The sequence below is a fragment of the Phycodurus eques genome, chromosome 15 (genome assembly GCF_024500275.1).
Source record: "Phycodurus eques isolate BA_2022a chromosome 15, UOR_Pequ_1.1, whole genome shotgun sequence".
NCBI classification, from domain to species: Eukaryota; Metazoa; Chordata; class Actinopteri; order Syngnathiformes; family Syngnathidae; genus Phycodurus; species Phycodurus eques.
The window spans coordinates 5,526,997-5,550,437 of NC_084539.1; the positions used below are offsets into that span (position 1 = coordinate 5,526,997).

The window sequence follows — 23,441 nt, forward strand, 5'->3', positions numbered from 1 at the left end:
GAAAGACCTATACCATGTTTAGTACAATAAAAACATGTTTGCTTTTTCACTGAGTTGACTACAAATTTCTTGTAGGAGTGAAAGGGGTGGTTGATATGTGCTCTGCAATTGGCTGGCAACCGGTTCAGGGTGTACCCCGCCTCCTGCCTTAAGATAGCTGGGATAGGCTCCAGCACACCGCTTGTGAGGATAAAAGGCTCAGAAAATGGATGGATGGATGTTACAGTGTCTTAGGAATTGAAGCTCTGGCATATGTGTCATGAACAAAACAGAGGATAGGACCCAAAAATGCACAACTCCAAAACAAAGGGACAGCTTCAAAAAGAGAGATTTAATATACAGGCAGAGGTCCGTACACAGGCAGGCAATCCAAAAAAGGCAACAGTATCCAAAAACGTGAGGCAAAAAGGCGAGGTCGATAATCGGAACAGGGGCTAGTCTTACTGTGAGTCTGTGATGTGGAAACATGGAATGCTGGAACGCGACGACAAGGTACAACGAATTGGTGACGAGAAAGAATGAGACACGAGGTTAAATGCAAGAGGTAATTAGGGTGAACGAGGCACAGTTGGTGAAGATAATCTCAGGAGAAGGTGTGTATGAAACAGGATGAAGACAAAAACCAGAACACACACCCATGACAGTACCCCTCTCCCCCACCCCCCCTTTACGGCCGGCCCCAGACGGTCCCGGAGCCCTTCGATGCGCAACGTGGAAGTCCCGAATGAGCGAGTCATCCATGATAAACGCAGACGGCACCCATGAACGTTCCTCAGGCCCGTAGCCCTCCCAGTCCACCCCATCCCCCTTCGACGAGACCACAACAGCCACCTCACAGTGAAGACAGGGCCTCCATCCACAAACCGGTGGGGAGGAGGGGGCATGGAAGGCGGGACCAGAGGGGACTCCCAGGCGGGCTTGAGCAGGCTGACGTGAAAAGCAGGGTTGACCCGCATCGACTTTGGGAGCCTAAGCTTCACGGTGATATGGATGATGATCTTTCTAATGGGGAAGGGCCCAACGAACCTGGGAGCAAGCTTCCGGGACTCCACCCGGAGTGGAATATGCTTGGTGGAGAGCCAAACTCCACTCCAACTGACCCGCTTTGCAGTTCGGGGCCGGTGTCCTCCTACGGTCTTGTAGGACCATCCCTGGTGCAGCAGCATCTGGTGGGCTCGCTCCCAGGTCCTCCTGCAGCGTCTCACCAATGTCAATGCCGCTGGAACTGTGGACTCTGGGGCTATGGCAGGAAATAGAGATGGTTGGTAACCATGCACAACGTGAAAAGGCGATAGATCAGTGGATGCAGAAGGGAAGGAATTGTGAGAGAACTCGACACAAACCAGCTTCTGAGACCAGGATTGTGGCTCCTGTGAAGCGAGACATCGGAGCCCAGTCTCCAGGTCCTGGTTCAGCCTCTTGGTTTGTCCGTTGGTTTCAGGATGAAACCCAGATGACAGACTGACGGTAGGACCTATTAGACTGCAAAACTCCTACCAAAATCATGAAATTAATTGGGGGCCCCTATCAGATACCACATTCTTGGGAAAACCATGAAACTTGAATACCTGGTTAATCATCAAACCGGCAGTGTCTTTAGCTGAGGGGAGTTTCGGAAGTGTGCCATCTTAGAGAACCTGTCCACAACTGTGAGAATGGTGGTATTACCTTTAGAGGCCGGTAATCCTGTCACAAGGTCTATGGAAATGTCTGACCAAGAACGTTGTGGTATTGGCAGGGGTCGCAACTCCCCAGAAGGACGTTGACGAGAGGGCTTGTTAGCAGCACATACCTGGCAAGCATTGACGTAATCGATAACATCCCTCCAAACATTAGGCCACCAAAAGCGCTGTTCAACCACAGATTGCGTTTGGGCAATAACTGGGTGACATATGGTCCGGTTAGTGTGAGCCCAGTCGATGACTCTTCCCCTTAAGGTCAGAACATAAAGCCTGTTTTCAGGGCAATCTTCAGGGCTAAGAGTGTTCTTCAGGGCCTCTTTAACCACAGTTTCAACGTCTGTTAAGGACGTAATATAATGTCAATGTTCAATAGATTATGGAACCTTCAATCGTCATGGCGTGTTCGTTTTCTTTATCCAAAAAGAGAAGAAAAAAGGAAGACATAATGTGCTGAGTCTCAGGGTGCATTCAATGAACTGCCCACCAGAGTGCAGGTTCACTGAATGACACACCTCGTTTATTTTAGCTAACTCCTTTTATTCACATAGAAGGTTTTGTTATGACTATTCAGCAGAAGGTTTTGATATATGTTTAGCAGAAGGTACCTCTGACCTTGGATGTTTTCAGAAAAGTGAGTCATCCTAAGAACATCATTCCTCAGTAATCTATCTTGGGTGCAATAAAGAAGAAAAGGGAGTCATTCTAAGATGTGGGCACCCCTCTGGCCTTGGATGTTTTGGAAATGGAACTTAATTGTTAAAGAAAGGAACATAGCTTCATGAGTACAAATAGAACAATCCAACACGTCCCAAACAAAAGCAGAAATGAAACATGACTTAAAATAGTCTTAGGGTCGGACAAATAATTATCTTCGCAGAAAATACGTGATAAAGCATCTGGCTTACCATTTTTAGAACCAGGTCGGTGGGATAACATAATTAAATCTAGTGAAGAACGGGGCCCATCTAGCCTGCCTCACATTTAATCTTTTAGCAGATTTAATATACTCTAGGTTCTTGTGATCTGTCTATACTAAAAACGGAGTCTGTGGCCCCCTTTAGCCAGTGCCTCCACTCCACCAAAGCCACCTTGACCGCCAGCAGTTCACAGTCACCTATGTCATAATTTCTCTCGGCTGGAGTCAGTTTTTTAGAGAGATAAGCACAAGGATGTAACTTACCATCCTTGAGACATTTCTGAGAGAGCACTGCTCCTATACCGGCATCAGACGCATAACTTGTACCACAAACTGCTGTTTGAGATCTGGTAAAGTGAGGATGGGTGCGGAGGTAAAGCTCGATTTTAATTTCTGTAAAGCTAATTGACAAACCGGGTTCCACACAAAGGGTATGTGTGGTGAGGTAAGATCATGCAAAGGCGAGGCTATTGACTGAAATTTTTGATGAATTTTCTGTAGAAGTTTGCGGAGCTTAAGAACCTCTGTGCATCTTTACGTGACGTGGGAGTAGGCCAATTAATCATGGCATCGACTTTGCAAGGGTCCATTTTGACTTCACCTTGAGCCAGCATGAAACCCAGAAAAGAAACGGATTCCTTGTGGAACTCACATTTCTCAGCATTGACATATAGTTGATTCTGCAGTAACCGCTGCAATACAGAGCGGACATGAATAATGTGAGTCTCCTCATCTGGGGAGAATATTAAAATGTCGTCCAAATAGACAAAATCATACACACTCAACATGTCACACAAGACATCATTGACAAGGTTTTGGAAAACAGCTGGAGCGTTAGTGAGTCCAAAAGGCATTACCAAATACTCATAATGTCCCGTTGGTGTGTTGAATGCAGTTTTCCATTCATCCCCCTCCCTTATCCTGAATAGATGAGACACATTTCTTAAGTCTAGTTTGGTAAAAACCTTGGCTCCCTCCAGGAACTCAAAAGGCGGTGGAGATGAGAGGAAGAGGGTACCTGTTTTAACAATTATCTCGTTGAGACCCTGGTAATCGAGACAGGGTTGCATAGTCTTATCCTTTTTGTCCAACAAAGAAAAAATCTGCTCCCGCAGGGGATGAAGATGGGCGAATGATCCCGGCTGCCAGTGATTCTTTGACATACTCCTTCATGGCCTAGTGTTCCGGCCCTGAAAAGAAAACAACCTCCCCCGTGGAGGTGTGGTTCCAGGCAGCAAATCAACTGCACAGTCATAAGGTCTGTAAGGTGGAAGGAATTTAGCTTTGGATTTGGAGAAAAAAAATTATTTAATGCCATGGTAACAGGTGGGCACTTGAGACAAGTCAAGATCAGAGTCAATAAATACAGATTTATGAATCTCTTGATCTGGAGAGCATAGTGTCACTTTAGGAAGAACCCGTGTAGGGTCTTCCTTAATGAAATTTAGACTCACCGCTCCCGTGCCCTTGTTACCGGCACCGGCAACTTTGACCTGACAGTTGCTCACGGAATGACCCAACTGCCCTCAGTAGAAGCACCGCCCTTCCCTCAGCCGGCGTTGATGTTCCTCAGGGGAGAGACAGCACTTGCCCAGTAGCAGGTTCAGCCGTGGTGACGCTAGCCAGTGGATTGAGACTGGCAACATGGGATCTGCCTTGGTTTGGCTGGTCACCGAGACTTGTCCTCCAAGTCCGTGGTGATGCATCCCCCCACCAATCTCCAACCAGCTCACGATCCAAAAGCCTTTTGTCGATCTTTACGGCAAGAGTGATGAGAGTGTCCAAGTTGGACGGGGGTCTAGTGGCACCAAATGATTCTCGACGCTGGGGGATAGTCCTTGAAAAAAATTTATCAAGTAGTGCCCTGTTGTTCCACTGACTCTCAGATGCCAGAATGCGAAACTCAATCACGTAATCTGACACCCTGTGCTTGCCTTGTTGTAAGGTGACAAGGGAGCGAGCTGCCTCACGATCTGGTGTGAAATACTAAAAAACTTGCTCTATCGTCTTTAGGAAAGAAGCCCAAGAGTGAAAAAAGGCGGAATTGCGGCTCCATTCAGCAGTAGCCCATGCCTCCGCACGACCAGTCAGGTGGGAAATGACAAAAGTGATCTTTGCTCGGTGGGAAAGGCAGCTGCCTGGAGCTCAGAGTGGAGTTCGGACTGAGTGATGAATGGCTTAATGTTCCCAGAATCTCCAGAGAACCTCTCCGGTCGAGAGAGTTGTGGGCAGACAGCAGCGTAGGTGGCAGATGGCTGCATGGTGACTGCTTCACCTGGAAACGGTGGTACAGTGGTGGCATCGGGTGCTGTGTCAGCCTTTTCCTTCTTCTGAAGCATATTCATTAGCGCTTCAAACTGTGAGCCCACCTGTCTCATCTCTTAAATGTGTGAAGCCTACAGTTAAAACAGTCAAAAAGTGGACCAATGAAGCCAAGATGGAACTTCAAAGCTGTTTAGACTGCACAGACTGGAGTGTCTTTGAAAATTCAGCTGGCAGCCTGGATTAATATACGGACACTGTCACATCCTATATCAGTTTCTGTGAAGAGGTTTGTGTACCAACAAAATCATTTCGCACATTCAACAACAACAAGCCGTGGTTCACTGCTAAACCTAAGCAGCTTCGCCAAGCTAAGGAGGACGCATATCAGAGCGGAGACAGGGCCCTGTATAATCGAGCTAGAAACCAGCTGAATAAAGAAATTAACATTGCAAAGAGGAACCATGCAGCAAAGTTGGAAAAACAGTTTAGCGTAAACGACACTAAATCAGTCTGGCATGCATTCCAATCGCTGACTAATTACAAGCGACGATCCCCCCAAGCTGAGAACAATAGCACACTAGCCAACGACTTGAATACCTTCTACTGCAGATTTGAAAAGGACAGTTTCACACCACACACCCACCCGGCCGCACCCACAATCACACCTGACTTCTGCGTTAACCATCCATGAACAGGATGTGAGACGCATTTTCAAACAACAGAAGATTAACAAAGCGACAGGCCCGGACCATGTGTCCCCATCCTGCCTCAAAGTCTGCGCGGACCAGCTCGCTCCAGTCTTCACTCAGATCTTCAATAGATATTTGGAAATGTGCGAAGTTCCATCCTGTTTCAAACGCTCCACCATCATTCCAGTCCCCAAGAAACCTGCAATCTCGGGTCTGAATGACTACAGGCCTGTCGCTCTGACATCTGTGGTCATGAAGTCCTTTGAACGTCTCGTGCTGGACCACCTCAAGAGTGTCACAGGTCCCCTGCTGGACCCCTGCAGTTTGCCTACCAAGCGAACAGGTCTGCGGATGATGCAGTCAACATGGGACTGCACTTCATCCTAGAACACCTCGACAGTGCAGGGACCTACGCAAGGATCCTGTTCGTGGACTTCAGCTCAGCGTTCAACACCATCATCCCTGAACTACTTTCAACCAAGCTTCTCCAGCTCAGCGTCTCACCTGCCACCTGCCAGTGGATTTACAGCTTTCTGACGGGCAGGACACAGCAGGTCAGGCTGGGGGAGGCCACCTCATCCACACGCAGCATCAGCCCTGGGGTGCCCCAAGGTTGTGTCCTCTCTCCGCTGCTCTTCTCTCTCTACACGAACGACTGCACCTCAGCGAACCCGACTGTCAAACTCCTGAAGTTTGCAGATGACACCACTGTCATCGGCCTCATCAAGGACGGTGACGAGTCTGCATATCGACAGGAAGCGGAGTGGCTGGAGCTGTGGTGCGGCCGACACAACCTGGAGCTGAACACGCTCAAGACTGTATAGATGATCGTGGACTTCAGGAGGCATCCTTCGCCACAGCTGCCCCTCACGCTGTCCAGCTGCCTTGTGTCAACCGTCGAGACCTTCAAGTTCCTGGGAATTACAATCTCTCAGGACCTGAAGTGGGCGACCAACATCAACTCCGTCCTCAAAAAGGCCCAGCAGAGGATGTACTTCCTGCGGCTTCTGAGAAAGCACGGCCTGCCACCGGAGCTGCTGCGACAGTTCTACACAGCGGTCATCGAATCAGTCCTGTGTTCTTCCATCACAGTCTGGTTTGGTGCTGCTACAAAAAAGGACAAACTCCGACTGCAACGGACAATCAAAATTGTTGAAAGGATTGTCGGTACCCCCCTACCCACCATTGAGGACTTGCACGCTGCCAGAACTAAGACAAGGGCGTGCAAAATCCTCTCGGACCCTCCGCACCCCGGTCACCAGCTCTTCCAGCTCCTTCCCTCAGGTAGGCGCTACCGATCAATGCAAACTAGAACAAGTAGACATTCCAACAGCTTCTTCCCTCTTCTTCCCTCTTGCGCCAGCAAGCTGGCAATTTTTTGACTTGAGTTCGTTGTCACATTTCTGTGGGGCCAATTATGTATTACTCGTGCACTCACTGTAGTTGTCTCGCCATGCTGCACTATTTGCATATACTGGCCACTCGTGCCAGAGTAGCATCTGCGCCATTTGCACACTGATGGAGGAGTATCTGTAACATTTGCACAACCAACACTGTCCCAGATGATCGCACTACTCGTCACTAAACCGCATACACTCCTTGAAGTCTCAGTGCCCTTTGCACAATGGTCATTGCACCGGACTATTGCAATATTAGTCATTCGAACTGCTCTAAGTGCTAGAGGACTCTGCATCTTTTTGCACAATTATTTTTTGTCAATGTCTCCAAAGTGTTTTCTGATATTCAAGTCAATGATAGTGTGGTTACTTTAACTAACCAGAAAGTGTTTATCCTCTCTTCCAACTATTGTTGTTTGCACATTCAAATGTGGTTTCTTTGTGCTGTCTTATTGGGAGGCTGATAAACAAAGTGATCAACGCTAATTGCACATTTGCATTCCTGAGTTTGAAAGCGTTGTTGTGGTATCCTGCAGCGGAGACAACTTGGCGGGCAATGGCAGCAATTGCAATTTGCTCTCTCCACGGGTTGTTTGGAAATTAGAGAAGTAAAGAATGCATTCCGACAATCATTAATCATGTGTCGTGCACAAAATGCACATTGTCAGTTAACAGAAACAACTTGGGAAACAAATCAACACTGTAAGTGGTACTACTTCTATATTTATGTGAAAAAATATCTGATGCATCACATCACTGCAAAAAGAAAGAAGAGTTTGCAACAGTCATACATGATCCAATTTGACAGAAAAATATATACAGTATGGGTCATTTTCATTTAATTTGATCAACAATGGTAAAGACACTTATCAAAAAAGAAATAATCCGAATTTAGCACTCTTTTTTAGCCCGCGTTGGTTTTATATGAAACAGCCACGCTTAAAATCTTATTTTCAAAACGTTATTGATTTACAATTTTCGGCATTCATAGTAATCCTAATTGAAAGAGCAAATGGTGGTGGCCCATTGACAGAAACTTAGCGCATAACAACTCGTGAGTTGCACAATTTACATGTGTTGCCCTTCAAACTCTATGGACACAAGTGCATAAATGAATAGCCAAGGTATAATCAGCCTTTCGGTTTATATATACTGTACATTGTAATTGTTTGTATTATTATTATTGTTATTATCCGTCCATCCATCCATTTTCTGAGCCGCTTCTCCTCACTCGGGTCGCGGGCATGCTGGAGCCTATCCCAGATATCATCGGGCAGGAGGCGGGGTACACCCTGAACTGGTTGCCAGACAATCGTAGGACACATACATACAAACAACATTCACACTCACATTCACACGTGCAGGCAATTTAGAGTCCCCAATTAATGCATGTTTCTGGGATGGGGAGGAAACTGGAGTGCCCGGAGAAAACCCACACAGGCACGGGGAGAACATGCAAACTCCACACAGGCGGGACCGGGGATTGAACCCCGCTCCTCAGAACTGTGAGGCTGACGCTCTAACCAGTCGACCACCGTGCCGCCTATTGTTATTGTTATTATTATTATTATAGTTTTTTGTATTAGTAGTAGTAGTAGGTACTATTTTGCTGGATGCCAGTTGGGATAGACTACAGCTCACTGTGACAAAAAAATGGATGGATGGATGGCGTTACTACTAACACAATATGAATGATGCTATGTACTGTATATCCATGTATTTGTGTAAACAAATACAACAAGCCTTTCAGAGAACGATTGCATTTTTTTTTACCAGAATAACATTTTCTCATTGAATTTGTTCTGTAATTAAGTGCCTTTTTGATAATTGTGTACTTATATATGTATTTACCTCAACGCTGCCAAATTGTGAGATACCGAATTGATTTTCATTGATCCTGTTACAGTGACAGTGTTTTATTCTATACTTTTCCATTTTATTTGTATTTTATTCTATTTTGGCGTTGCAACACCTTGTTGTCTTCTCAGGTCATCTTACAACAGATTAAAAGGCAAAACTTTAGTGCATTCACACATCAATTTATCTGGCTTTTAGTATGGAGGTAACCTCATCATGGGCGCACTCTACATGATGTATATTCAACCACAGACGAGCTAAAAGCATGCCATGGCTACGCTTGCCATCGAACAGATATAACAGAGCTTTCTTTTCCAAAATGAGATAAAAGCAAATATATACACAAACAAAAAATATTGATCTTGCCATGCCATTCATTGGGAATAAAAGTCCACCTCAGTGTTAGTCAATTATTTATTTGAACAGGATATTATTAATGTTTTTAAAATGTGCACGTGAACCCTTTGGAATTAGCTCTTTTTTTAGTGACAGTGAGATGTGCACTGTTTTTGTATTGTTATTTAATAGATGCAAAACAGCTACAATATACATTATAAAGTCACCCCGAGCTACTCAGAGGAGTTTGAAAACAGGACCCGCAGCGACAATGGACAACTGGTGAGCACATCTGCCTCAGTTCTGAGGACCTGGGTCCAAATCCGGCCTCGCCTGTGTGGAGTTTGCATGTTCTCCTCGTGCCTGCGTGGGTTTTCTCTGGGTAGTCTGGTTTCCTCACACATCCCAAAAACATGTGTGGTAGGTTAATTGTGGACAATAAATTGTCCGTAGGTGTGAATGTGGGTGCGAATGGTTGTTTGTTTATATGTGCCATACGATTGGCTGGCGACCAGTTCAGGGTGTACCCAGCCTCTCGCCCGAAGATTGTTGGGATAGGCTCCAGCACACCAGCGACCCCAGTGAGGATAAGCGGTACAGAAAATGGATGGATGGATTTCACGGTGAATAAAGATACTGTAAGTCAGTTGGAGAAGCAAATAGCATGTATTGCCATTGCTTGCGGCCCCAAAATCCTGAAAATAAATCTTAAAATACTGAATAAAAAAAAATCTATATGTAATTGCTTAGCATATCTTTATTGTCAATGGTTTAATATGTTAAAGAAATTAAAAGTGAAGAACGTCAATATGCATTGCCCTTGCATCCTTTGTTTTTCTGTGTGCTGACCTTTTAAGAAGAGGTTTGAACCTGGTCTATATCCTAAATATAATAACCACAAATGTAGTGTTCTGAGGTGCACGGTTGTCTAAAGTCAGTTGTGTGATGTAGTCACACCATATTATCTGAGAAGTAGCCAGCACTGGCTTCAGGCTGATTGCCAGCTGGCTTGAGAGGGAACTGCATTCAACAGGCACGAATTAGATTTCACAAAGGTTGACTTGTACTGTCATATGCTTTATAGAAGGCACATATACTTTCTGTACCCAAACTATTGTTCACACAAACACTGTACAATAATTCACCATGTTTTTAAAAAAAACCACATGGAATTTCACAAAGCCATGCATACGCGTATTATGCACCCACACACAATTGGTCAATTTCAAAGATATAAATTAATATTTTGGATTCAAAATATATAGCAAATGGCTTTTTAATTTATTCTATTCTGTTTGATTTCATGGAAAAAGTACATTTCCATGGAAAATAAGCCTCCAATCATTTTATCATGTAATTGGGCCATTGTTGTCTTCTCAGCAGCAATATCTACAGCATATTAATGTTAAATGTCATACTTCTGAATGTCAAGTACTACTCCCGCAGTTGTTTTGGGGAACGTAACACAAAAGTGATGCAGAAGGAGCGTAAACACGTTATAGGGATTAACTAACACCTGCACGAGTATCCACTCTTGACTACTCACCGATACCGATTACTAATACCACTACTACTTTGATACATTAACATTTTAATTAACACAATGACAGTTGAAAACAAAAGACCTTTCTTTCTTTATGACGCACTTGAATATTTGCCAATGTGTCAAATCCCTGCACTGTGGTGCCAACTACTGGTGAGGACGAGTAACTCAATGTCAGATTTTATTAGCCTTTTATTAGCCTTAAGTATCAGTGGGTGGTATCAGCAGCCCTCACAAGTATCCATCACCTTGAAATAAGGCCACTATCGGCCCAATACGATACCTGGTATCAGTACTCGCCCATGCCTAACATACTACAATTAATAGACCGTAATATGAAGCACAACAAGTTTCAAATACCATCTCAAAGCAGAATGTGGTACTGTGTGTGGTATATTTGGCACCAGTGATTAAAAATTCCAAAGTGTGATTAATCCGATTTAAAAATATTAATCGATTGACAGCCGTAATAATTACTTGACAGCAACTAATATGCTGTCAAGCAACTAGTAATATGAAGGGGAAGAAGGAAATCAGACTTCATGATAAACAGTACGCTCAGTTTAAAGAGATGAGTGTTCGAAAAGAATGACCTTTGAATGGCTAGAAAGGCTCGAGAGCCTGGAGGGCCTGTAAGCTCCAATACGAGAGTACACATCGACGTCTGAGCAGGCACCCCATGACTGGTGGGGGCTTGGTGCGGCGGTGTCGATCACGGGCAGGGGAGGAGTCAGGAGAGGCGGCGTCATCTGGAGTGAAGGTACTGCAGGATGGACAGGAGCCGGGGGGGGTGGCACTGGAAGGGGTACTGGAAGGGGTGGCAGTGGGGTGGTGACAACAGGTCTTGCTATGGCGACAGTTTGGACAGGTGGAATGGTGTGTGGAACTTTGCCATTCGGAAGCTTCTCATATAATGATGGCTGTTTGAACGTGTAAGTGGCCGTGTGGTAGAAGCTGTAATACTCCAGAGCATGTCTTGCACTCGCCATCCTCAACCTGCGGAACACCACAAAAGTCAACGTATTAATAGTCTTATTATTAATAGTACACTCACCATTCACGAGTACACCTGCACAATCTTAGACGAAGCAAGACAACAGTTGTATCTAAAATTCAGTTGTACCTTTACAAAGATAGAGCTCTCCAAACATTGGACAATACTTGTATGGCTCGGCACTCTATTTGACTCTTACCTACTTTTAGTAATATCCAGGTGCCTCAGGTCAGCTGCACTTGGAGGTACCGAAATCTATAGGTAGAGCCTTTTTGTTGTTGGTCCCAAACTATGCAATGACCACAGATAAGTTAGATAAGCCCCTTCACTGTCTATTTTTAAAGCCTGGCTTATAATAATAATAATAATAATAATAATGCATCCCACTTACATAGCATTTTTCAAAGCAATTAATGCACTCCATAGTCACACCCTAGTGGTGGTAAGCTACCTGTGTAGCCACAGCTGCCCTGGGACAGGCTGATGGAAGTGTGGCTGCCATTCTGCGCCTAAGGCCCCTCTGACCACCCCCAAGCATCCAACCACATTCATTCAAAATCAATGTGAGTTAAGTGTCTTGCCCAGGGACAAAATGAGGGCATGCGCTTGGGCAGAGATATGAACCTGCTGTAGGGCATGCACTTACCTTCAGTGCCACGCCGCCCCTTAAAACCTTAAGCCTTAAAACCCATGGTTATTCCTTGGCTATAAACACAACATACTTATGAGAGTCTACTCTTGTTTTAGTGTCTTTTTTTGTTTCATTATTTACAACTTTGTTCCTCTTTTAATTGGTTTAAAATTATGTTATTTTCAGTTGTCTTATGTTCTATGTTTGATTTTGCTCCATGTACTGTAAAGCACCTTTTTTTAGCTGTGGTTCATTTTGAAATGCTCTATAAATTATCTTGCGTTGAGTAATTTTTAATGTAAAAAAACAGCAATGCCAACATCTGGTGAAAAAATAACCTCATGAGCTGAGGTAATTACTGTATGTGCAGTTTTACCCCTTTCAGTTTTACCCCTTTCAGTCAAGACAAAAGCAGAAACTCACATTTGACAGTAATATTTCACACACACCTGTGTCGTGTTTGTAATAGTCTGTACAGAAGCAACAGGATGCCAGCTCCAGCTAGAGTTACCAGAAGCATCACCAGTCTGGCATCCAACCCCCAGCAGGATTTCCCAGCTGCTTCAGATAAACTACAGGTCCTGGGGGGCTGTGCTGTCTCCATCTCTTATTAGGGCCTGACAACGGCTTGGGCTTGGACTTGGGCTGGTGGCGAGCACAGCTGTCTCAGGATGTGGCAAGATCTTGGCAGAACTGCTGTTGGAACCCTCAGCTCTAACTTACATCACTACCAGGTTTGATCAACAGAGGTGTTACTTGGTATAATCCATGATGCCTGCAATGGCTATCTTCAAATGGCCTGCAAAATGGAAATGTTCAAATTACTGTTAATGTCGATAATATAAAATAAGAGGGGGGAGCAGAGGCAACACCAACAATGATCGAACATTGAAAATCTAAAAAAAATTAAACCTCTGATGGAAAAGCTGCGAAATACATCTGCACCCCAACCCATCCACAGTAAGAACCAATAACTGCAACCCGCACCACCTTCACACGTAATAAATGCAATCTAATGAAAGACTGTGTAATGCTGTCTCATCATAATCTGTGCCGTAATCGAACACATAATATGGTATATTCCGTGTTTAAGTGTCTTTTGATAATTGTGTCTTTACATGTCTACGACTGTTGAACTCTGCTGAAAATTGGGAGATGCCAGACTGACCTGTGACATTAACATTAAAGCTTTATTCTACTCTACGCTAAAAGATGCAGAACAATATGTTTAAAAAAACAGCACTATTTAAAATCTCTTGTAGATTCTTTAAAGATTTCTGACATTTTGTTTGTCAGCTCTGAACTAAAATGTAAAGTTTTACCATGAATATTTTACCTTCTCGATATTTTGTACATGCCTTTGAACTAGTGATAAACATAAGTTATACAAAAGCAATGCAACTCACTCACGTTAGATTAATTTACAAAGAGACATCTTACCTCCAACACAGCAAGAGTGCACTGGCTATGTGTTTGTTCAGCTTTCAAGTAATACAAGCAAAATTCCAGGCATGTACAATTGGGGGGAAGCTGATAAAAACAACAGGATACAGTGCACTTCCTATCGCCATGGTTACAGGAAACTAGTCAAGGATTTCTTTTTTTCCCGAGACTTTAGAGACGAGTGTGCGTCTAAATTATGTAGAGCCGTTACATATACTGTATCATCCTGAGTCTATAAACATCATTAAATATCATGAAGAATAAAGCAGCAAAACGTGCATAAAGCGTCGATAATGTTGTAAGATATTTGCACAAAATCAAGGTAATTTAAATCAGAGGATAACATGCCAGATGCAGAGATAGAACAGACAGTCCGACCTTTGTGATGCTGTTTTATCTGGACCGAAGACCAAACTAAACATAAGTTCTTTCAAAGGGGAAGTAAACCTCCGCTACTGTGCCACCAAAGCCCACAGCAACCGTGCCAATGCTGGTGTAGGTCAACAGATGCAGACAGATGGCAGGCGCTGTAAAAGGTTTGCTACTATCTGATTTCGCCAGTATTCAGGGAACAAATAAATGACACACTGGCAGAAAAAAAGGCAAGTCCAGCTGTCATTTATCGGTCTAATAAGTTTTCATTTGGGGCCAAGCCAAAAGGGAGCAACTCTTAGCTCGCGCTCAATATCCCTGCCTGGTACCCTCACAATCCTTTGATATTGAAGGAAGTAATATTAAAAGATCTGTTATCACAATTCCAATTGTGGTTGAGGAGAGAGGTGACCTGCCCAGACAACCTGACATAAAATGGAACAATGAGCAATGCTCGATCCTAAACCCACAGGCAATAAAAGAAAGGAGTGTAATTTTGATTCTTGCAATAAGTTTAGAAAAAAAGTTTTTAAGGTACTTTGTTTTCATTTTCTTCAATAATGATGTTGTGTCATCTGCCTCACAGTTCTGAGGACCTGGGTTCAAATCTGGCCTCGACTGTGTGGAGTTTGCATGTTCTCCCCGTGCTTGCGTGGGTTTTCTCCGGGTATTCCGGTTTCCTCCCACATCCCAAAAACCTGAATGGTAGGTTAACTGAGGGCTCTAAACTGCCCATAGGTGTGAATGTGAGTGCAAATGGTTGTTTGTTTATACATGCCCTGCGATTGGCTGGCGACCAGTTCAGGGTTTACCCCTCCTCTCGCCTAAACATGGCTGGGATAGGCTCCAGCACGCCCACGACCCTAGTGAGGACTAGCGGTACGGAAAATTAATGAATAAATGAATAATGTTGAGTCACAAGATGAAGTATTTGATGTGCAATTATGTTTTCAATCAAGCATCATCGCTTTTTCTTTTTCACTAAAATTGGGTCTCACAGCCAGCAAGTTGACAAATTTTACCAACTTATTGCACTATAGGAAAGTTGTCCTCGTTAGGGTCGCAGATGACCTGGTGCCTCCCCAGCTGACTGGGCGAGAGGCGGGGTACACCCTGGACTGGTTGCCAGCCAAACGGAGGTGAAAGTAAGTCAACATGAATAAAAAAACTAAAATGGGACAACACAAAGTTAGTCACATGTCCTTTTTGTAACCTATCATCAACGTTAATGGAACGTGTATTATTTTTATGTTTTTTTTTTTAAACTGAATAGCGATGTACTTATTCATAAATTTATAGTGACAGTGAGTTCACGAATATTCAAAGAGGGAGTTATTTTATTTTATTAGACTTGTATAACATATTTTCAGAGTTGTTTGTTACAAATTTAAAAGCAATACTTAAAATGCTGCTTGTACAGTAAATGTTTTAAGATGCTAGCATTTGACGCTGTAAGAAAGAATTTGAAATGTAAATAATCACACTTAAGGAAAAAACCACACCACAAAAACAACTGGATGTTGACCAGAATGCAGAGTTTCCACAGGAGCCGTGGCTGAGAATGAGGCGAATTTGACAACATCCTTGAAAATAATTAGCAGATCAGAATCAGAATCATTTTTATTTGACAAGTATGTCAAAAACACCCATGGAATTTGTCTCCAATCAGATTCATCAGGACTGGACAACATTTGGTTATTTAAAGCTGAACTGGTGATGTGTCGCTCTCTTAAAAGAGCAGAAATTCCCATCAAAAGGCTGTACTGAAGGCTTTTCTTGATTAAAGCGATATTTTCACTCTTTTTGGCTTTAGCAAGAGACTCTGGCTATAAAAAGAAATGATGGTTTGATTTATTTCAGAATACTCCATGGTGCCATTACGCACATTCATTAGCTGCTGTCGATGACCCTTTTTGTACGGTTTCTTGATGCTTTGCACTCATGATTGAACCAGTTTCATGTCCGTCACAATATTCAATCGGTGTAATGGCACATTCAGTGGCAATGATGAAGGTCAATCATACTCACAATGGCTCATAAGGATGCACTACAGATTCCCTAAGATGGTGATGAAAATAAGGATGGTGGTGACTTACCAATGATTGCAACAGTAATTCTAATAAAGAAAAGAGATGAGGAATAGAGTAACAATGAGAAGGATGAGGATAGCAAATTGCTAACTTGTGTTGTAATGACCACAAGGTGCAGTAGGAACGATGCGTACATATTCTACAGCATGGTGCTATTCAGGGCTTATCAAGAAATACTGAACAAGGGTGAAATGATGATGAAATAGTGCAATAATGATGCTTCTTATGAGGATGCAGATGATAATAGATGCAAATTAAATTTATGAATCCACATGATGATAAAGATTCATGAAAGCTGATGGCGATGACCTCCAGGGGAGTGATGTCTGGTACAAAAGACACTGTAGAGAATTCCCCAGTGATCCTAGATATGTAAATCTATTCATGAGCTTTTAATATAAAGAGCAAATGTGGTCATTTTCATATGTGGAATGCTGAGCTGCCACTCTGGCAGGCTGGCTGAGACAGTTGACGTCAGTTGACGTCTGAAGTCGGAACTCCATTAATGTGATTTCATCAACATGCATTGTTAAAGGAGAATACCAGGCAAGTTAGTTATTTACTCATGCTTGTAGGCCCCCAGTACTACTTTTGCTGAGTACAAGATATATTCTGAAGAGTGCAATTACTGTCAAATTCGAAAGCATGATGAATAATTCAGAAATAATTGCACGGTGGACGACTGGTTAGAGCATCTGCATCACAGTTCTGAGGACCGGGGTTCAATCCCCGGCCCTGCCTGTGTGGAGTTAGCATGTTCTCCCCGTGCTTGCATGGGTTTTCTCCAGGCACTCCAATTTCCTCCCACACCCCAAAAACATGCATGGTAGGTTAATTGACAACTCAAAATTGCCCGTAGGTGTGAATGTGAGTGTGAATGATTGTTTGTTTGTTTGTATGTGCCCTGCGATTGGCTGGCAACCAGTTCAGTGTGTACCCCGCCTCCTGCCCGATGACAGCTGGGATAGGCTCCAGAACCCTAGTGAGGAGAAGCGGCTCAGAAAATGGATGGACGGATGGATATTGTAAACATATTTTTGAGTATACCTTACACATTATTATACTATTTACTTACAGTATATAAAGTGAAAAGAACATTCACACTCACACATCGCTGAGAGGGAACTGAATTCATAATGGCTGGAAAGACGTTAGGCAAGCATACAAGTACACGCATTTGATTATCATTATCTTATTTATTTTTTACATATATTTCTATGGAGGAACCTCTTTCTGAATATTCAGAACTTTTATTTTGAACTGCTATCAAGGAACATCAATTGGACAAAGTACGCTGTCGCTGAAGATGCAGCTTCAGACAACTGGTTATTTCTTGGACAAACTTTCTGATACCATATAGGTTACGGAGAATTAATCTTTAAATTGTATTTCGGACCAAGTCTTTTGAAAATGGAACATGCCTCCTCATAATTAAAGGTAGAAGTTGTATTCACCTATGTTTGTAATTTCCTCGACAAAGAAAAATGCTTCCTTCAGCTTTCCATTTTGTATCGTTGTCTTGCACTTTACAATTTCCCCATTTTGAAAATTTCTCACCATATTCAACTAAAACCATCACACCAAAGGAGTAATTGCAGATCAGTAATTGTTTCATTGATGCGTGAAGTTCGCAAAGCCTTGCAGTCGATCTGGTGCAACTGACGTCAAGTGTGTGTGCTGGTTCTTGATGTGCACTTCCACATATATGTCTCCGGCCTCAGGCCTCGTGCTGTCATATCGACTTTCCACAGCAGACAGCACAAGGTCATCAGATGATGACCAGTAACCGGGGCTGCCCGGCAGTCACTAGGCTGTCCATATTCATCCTCAGTCAGGCGGCACAGCACACTCACCTACCATTTTGGGATCCTGACCGCTTCGCAGTCAACCTGATGGATATCTGTTTCAATGCGCGCCAATATGTGCGTTCTAGAAAGGTGTTCATGTCTCAATCACTTGAACCTTACATTCACAAGCACCAGCCTGCTCTAAGCCGTGCCATAAGAATTATGTTAAATTCCTGCTACAGAACTAAGAAAAAGAATGGAAAATGAAACAGGCAAGCCCAGGTAAAATAGTGGACAGGCATTCATGGAAATGAAGAACATAGGCAACATACACTCAAAATTGTTTGTTTGTTTGAGACATCTATCGAAAGTTCCAAGCTGTGACCCTCTACCCCTCCCTGTCAACAGATAGCAGAAAGAGCTGAGCTTGAATGCTTAATAGATGAGTTGAGGACAGAACGTCAGCTGACTCTTGATGGCAATCGTCGAGTTGCCAGAGCGGAAATTGGTGCTGCTGTGTAATGCGCCTCTGTTTGAAAGAAAAAAAACAACACTCAGGCACTGACAAGCACCATCAGTGCACACTGAGCACAAATATACTCTCTCCCCTTTTTACATTCTCACACAAGCTAACTGCTTGTTGGCAGTAATTTCATTCGCATGTACAGAATACGTTAAAGGCTGACAGTATTTCACATTATGTCCACTACAATGGACAACAATGTTTGACAGTTCTGAACAGAATCACTGCCTTCAATGTGCAAAAATAACATGCACCTTGCCCAAGGCCTATGTCACAACAAGACCTCCCATGTGACTTTATTTGTACTTTTTTTCATTTTTTCTACAAGCATCAACAACAGAGAATGACAAAGCAAACATCTGAATCACAAAATCGAGCATATGCCGATCCATCATCAACTTCCCCTTTCTAAAAATAATTTGGTGTGGTGTAACACTGTATCGAACATAATGCATGCTTATCCATACCGATTATTAACTGCATGCATTTTGGGTATTTCAGAGGTTGTCAATCTGTCTTTGAAATGGCTGACTAGTGATTTTCGTAATACAGCAGGCTTAGTACTAATTGTCACACACGCACACACAACACATGCACGCAAGAGAACAGTTATCAGTGATAACAGCAGTGTTTGTTTGCCCACCAGTCAGGCTTTCCACTGTGTTTGGAGAAACCAATCCATTAAAGTAGGGCTGCCAATCGATTATTTTATTCACACTTTTGAAGTTTGATTAATCACGATTAAGCACAGGTGCTAAATATATCACATATACCACATTTTGATTTCAGATGGTATTTTAAACTTGTGATTCCATGAAAAGAGAGTTCTGCGCTACACTATATGCAAATTACTGTTGTTTTATCTAAAGTCCCATCGAGGTGACTTTTGAGGCAGAATTTGCCACCAAGCACACCAGTGAGCATCTCTTTACTTATCTTTGCACTGGCGTAAATACTGACCTGATCACTGGCCTTATAGCAACCTGCGTCGCCTTTAAGATTTAAATCCACTGTTAAAAGTAAAGGAGCGTGTGCAGTCAATTTTTTAATTTTTTAAAAATGTATTTATTTATTTTTTTCTTGTTTGGCTGTTAGGTCAAGCAGAATGGAAAATCTGTATCCCTTTTATGCCGGAACAGTTTTACTGTGTCGCAGTGGAGTTTTAAACTTCCGCTGTGGTTTCTTAATATTATAATTGAGGTTTATTGAGAATCAGACTTGATCACTCGAACAGAACAAAGTTCAAAGACAAAGCACTAATTGTAAGCAGGATGAGTGGCAGCTGAGGACCCCACCCAATCAATCTAAGGGGCGGGATCAGGCCCAGGGGTCCACCCGAAAGTAGCCCGTGGACGGGGCACGTCCCACACCGAGATGCCCCAACAACTGGCCACGCAGTGAGGGCCGCAGGGACCCAATGCCACCCCCCCAGACAACACCACCACCTCACCCACCGCCACGCCACGCCACCCCACCCACCCTTACACCTCCAGGAGAGCCAGAGGCCCCCCCACAAACCGCAGGGCCCGTGATGCAGCCAGTCTCCGCCAAGCCCGAGGGTGGGAGAGTGTACCTTGTCTGTTGGAAAGGAGGGTGGATAGGGGCACTCGACACTGGAACGATAAAGGGGTGGGGGATTTGGGTGAACCCAAGGAGCAGCCGCGAGCCATGAGAGATAAGGCCCAACACCAAGCAGCCAGGGGGGCTCGGCCTCAGGAGCACCGCCATGCAATTAAGTGAATACAATGATTTGCAAATCATGTTCAGCCTATATTTAATTGAATACACTGCAAAGACAAGATATTTCATGTTCAAACTGATCAACGTTATTGTTTTCAGCAAATAATCATTAACTTAGAATTTCATGGCTGCAACACGTTCCAAAAAAGCTGGGACAGGTGGAAAAAAAGACTGAGAAAGTTGAGGAATACTCATCAAACACCTGTTTGGAATATCCCACAGGTGAACAGGCTAATTGGGAACAGGTGGGTGCCACGATTGGGTATAATAGGAGCTTCCCTAAATTGCTCAGTCATTCACAAGCAAAGATGGGGCGAGGTTCACCTCTTTGTGAACAAGTGCGTGAGAAAATACTCGAACAGTTTAAGGACAATGCTCCTCCACGTACAATTGCAAGGAATTTAGGGATTTCATCATTGACAGTCCATATCATCATCAAAAGGGTCAGAGAATTTGGAGAAATCCCCACATGTAAGTGGCAAGGCCGAAAATGGCCGTGACCTTCGATCCCTCAGGCGGCACGGCATCAAAAACCGACATCAATGTGTAAAGAATATCACCACATGGCTCAGGAACACTTCACAACTTAGCTCCTAGGATCATTGGGACACACAAACCTCTCCACCACGATAAGGTGACGGCATCCAGGAGGGGATTATTCTCTTATTCTTATTCTGTATTTTATAAAGGTACCTGCTAACATTCATTGAATGTTGTTAAAAGAAAAGGTGATGTAACACAGTGGTAAACATGACCCTGTCCCAGCTTTTTTGGAACGTGTTGAAGCCATAAAATACTAGATTAATGATTATTTGCTAAAAACAATAAAGTTTATCAGTTTGAACATTAAATATCTTGTCTTTGTAGTGTATTCAATTAAATATATGTTGAACATGATTTGCAAATCGTTGTATTCTGTTTTTATTTATGTTTAACACAACATCCAAACTTCATTGGAATTGGGGTTGTACAACTGAAGGGAGAGGAAGCATTACTGTTTTGCCACTATTAGCATGTGCGTAAGACTATTTGGAATTTTACAGTTTGGAAAGTTGTACATAAAGACGAAAACTCAATGGCTCTATTTTTTTAGACAATGCATCTGGGACGTAGTACCGGGGCCCAAATGATGGTGGATCCTGATTTTCCTGCAAGCACAAGGCTCACTACGCATGTTTGCCAATTTGGCAGACCAGTCTGCGTGAAGCTGGGCGTTCCAGCGCAACTAGGGTGTGTCCTTGGAGATGAACCAGGACGAGTGTGAGATTCTGGTGGCAGAAAGTCGTTCTAAAGCCACGCTTGCTCAGACCAAGTGTAAATCTTGGCGCAAGGTAAACAGCTGGTATAACATGAGTTTGTTGAATGTGATCAGGGAATAGGGACACACTGAGGTCAGCAGACATATTTCATTTCCTTTCGGTTATCTCCAGCTTATTCTGTATTTAATAAAGGTACCCACTCACATTGTCTTGTCACAACGGCGCTCGCTGATCGCTGTGACACAATATCCTCTTCACACAGAGAATCCATGTCTCCGTTAGACTGACATTGCGCCACATTTAAAGGTAATGAGAAGAATTGCTTTGATTGGCTGTGAATGAAGTCGGCTATAAACAGCCACAATGGCTCAGCTTCACTCATTTTTGGATCCGCTGGGCTGCACTGGTCTACCTAGCACTGGTCCCCTAGCACACAGTTGTGTCGCCCACCATGCTGGATTTACGCCGCGGCCCTAAATATGAAAAAATACCCTGTGCTGGTAGAACCCAGAGCCCCAGTGATGCTGATTAATCCTAAACATGTTGGTAGGACTTTTTTCACTGATTACATGCAAGTCGCTACTGCACAAAGCAATACTGAATGTGATTACACCGGTCTAAACTCTCCCTTGCTGCACTTCCTGCGAGTATAGGCCCGCCACACACAAAGACAGTCGATCTGTTTTTGTGCTCATTTTGCCCCTTCCTGACCAAGCACGTCAAACACCAGTCCATCTTAAATCTTCTAAGATTATCCCACAAGATTGAGGTCTGATGTGGTTTAAGAATGGATTCGTTCCAATTTTAGGGTCCGAAACAGAACGGGCCGACAATCTTAAAATAATGAACGTGTTCAATATTTACAACCTAAGCTCTTGTGTGTGGGGAATGCCAACTGCTCCCAAGTCCTGATGATGTGACACAAAGTGTAACCAATAACCATGCAAGCTGGACAAACACAGAAACGAAAGTAAATGAAAACCAAAATGTCTCACCTGATGTCGTTTTTTTGGAGAAAAGTGGGTTGCCCAGAAGACAAGAAATATTCTCCAAAGCGTCCTTTTTTGAGAACAGTCAGCATTTTATAAAGCTCTCGGCTGCGGCAACCTTCAGGAACACGAAGGGAACATCAGTACGTATCCTGAAGTGTTTCTTTTTAGGTTTTTTTGAGATCACGTGTGATCATGTGAAATTTCTAGATTGGCGGTGGAACAGAATCTTTTGTGTGTGTCTGTGTTGTGCTGTGTTGAGATTCTCGGCGCACACCACACACATGATGACCAAAACTGTTAAACAGATGATTTTTTTTAACTTTATGTGTGAAGTCTGTAGCAGATAAAAATATCTTGAGTGCAAAAAATCTTACGTGTTTCCCAGGCCTAACAGACAGTTGCTGTTGTAACTTAGAACTGTGTTTTTATAAGCACGAAGAAAAAAAATTACCTTGTTCTGCGTGGCAAGGGTGCTAATGTAAGATTCAAAGCTTTAGTTCTTATTTCTGTGGCTAACATTTAACATTGACAATGGCATGTGGACAAGGGAACAATGGACATGAAATACAATTACGTAGGTGAATAGCAATGAACATTTACCTCTGGTGTGTCATGGACATCATCTGGAAATTCAAGACATTTTATTGCCGTTATTATGTGCTTAATCTCCTCTTTCCAAAGCCTCATGGAAAACGAATTTCTGCTTTGAGGCCCTTGGAGCTCAATTCTATGTGACATCATCTTGAAAGAGGTTCGCTAATAAAGCTGTGTGACAGAGATGATTAACTAAGAGTATGTGTCTTTTACACACCTGCTCTGAAACAAATAAAGAAATGGTGGTTGGTACGAGACCCTTGACTTTCATCAGGGCTGAACCATTCTGATTTGGATCCAGTAGTACAGTGTGTAGGAGGAAAGGGGGTAC

The 23,441-nt window shown here is 43.3% G+C and overlaps 1 protein-coding gene and 1 long non-coding RNA gene across 4 annotated transcripts; both read right to left on the reverse strand.

The window, feature by feature from the left end:
* Nucleotides 1-321: 321 nt before the first annotated feature.
* LOC133413946 (uncharacterized) lies at nt 322-3,733 on the reverse strand. Its single transcript, XR_009769937.1, has 3 exons — nt 1,569-3,733; nt 1,344-1,493; nt 322-1,240 (listed from the first exon to the last, which is right to left on the reverse strand). It is a non-coding gene; the product is annotated as an uncharacterized LOC133413946 (long non-coding RNA).
* Nucleotides 3,734-10,731: 6,998 nt separating this feature from the next.
* Nucleotides 10,732-23,200, reverse strand: LOC133413877 (uncharacterized). 3 transcript variants are annotated; one of them, XR_009769932.1, is made up of 4 exons: nt 23,117-23,200; nt 22,520-22,631; nt 12,760-13,109; nt 10,732-11,681 (listed from the first exon to the last, which is right to left on the reverse strand). XR_009769932.1 is itself a non-coding variant. In XM_061698786.1 (3 exons), exons 2-3 carry the CDS (start codon nt 12,912-12,914, stop codon nt 11,249-11,251), a joined length of 588 nt encoding a protein of 195 aa, XP_061554770.1. In that variant the 5' UTR covers nt 12,915-13,109; nt 23,117-23,171; the 3' UTR covers nt 10,732-11,248. The 3 variants fall into 3 exon arrangements, 2 of the variants coding, with proteins under 2 accessions (XP_061554770.1, XP_061554769.1); XM_061698786.1 differs by lacking the exon at nt 22,520-22,631 and having other exon boundaries at nt 23,117-23,171; XM_061698785.1 differs by lacking the exons at nt 22,520-22,631; nt 23,117-23,200 and adding an exon at nt 13,751-13,813.
* Nucleotides 23,201-23,441: the final 241 nt, after the last annotated feature.

Excerpts from the sequence above, each read along its gene's own strand:
- LOC133413877 (XM_061698786.1), bottom strand. The coding sequence starts at position 12,914 with ATGGAGACAGCACAGCCCCCCAGGACCTGTAGTTTATCTGAAGCAGCT. Across the intron at positions 11,682-12,759 it reads CTATTACAAACACGACACAG|GTTGAGGATGGCGAGTGCAA; the intron begins GTGTGTGTGAAA and ends GGTGTTCCGCAG.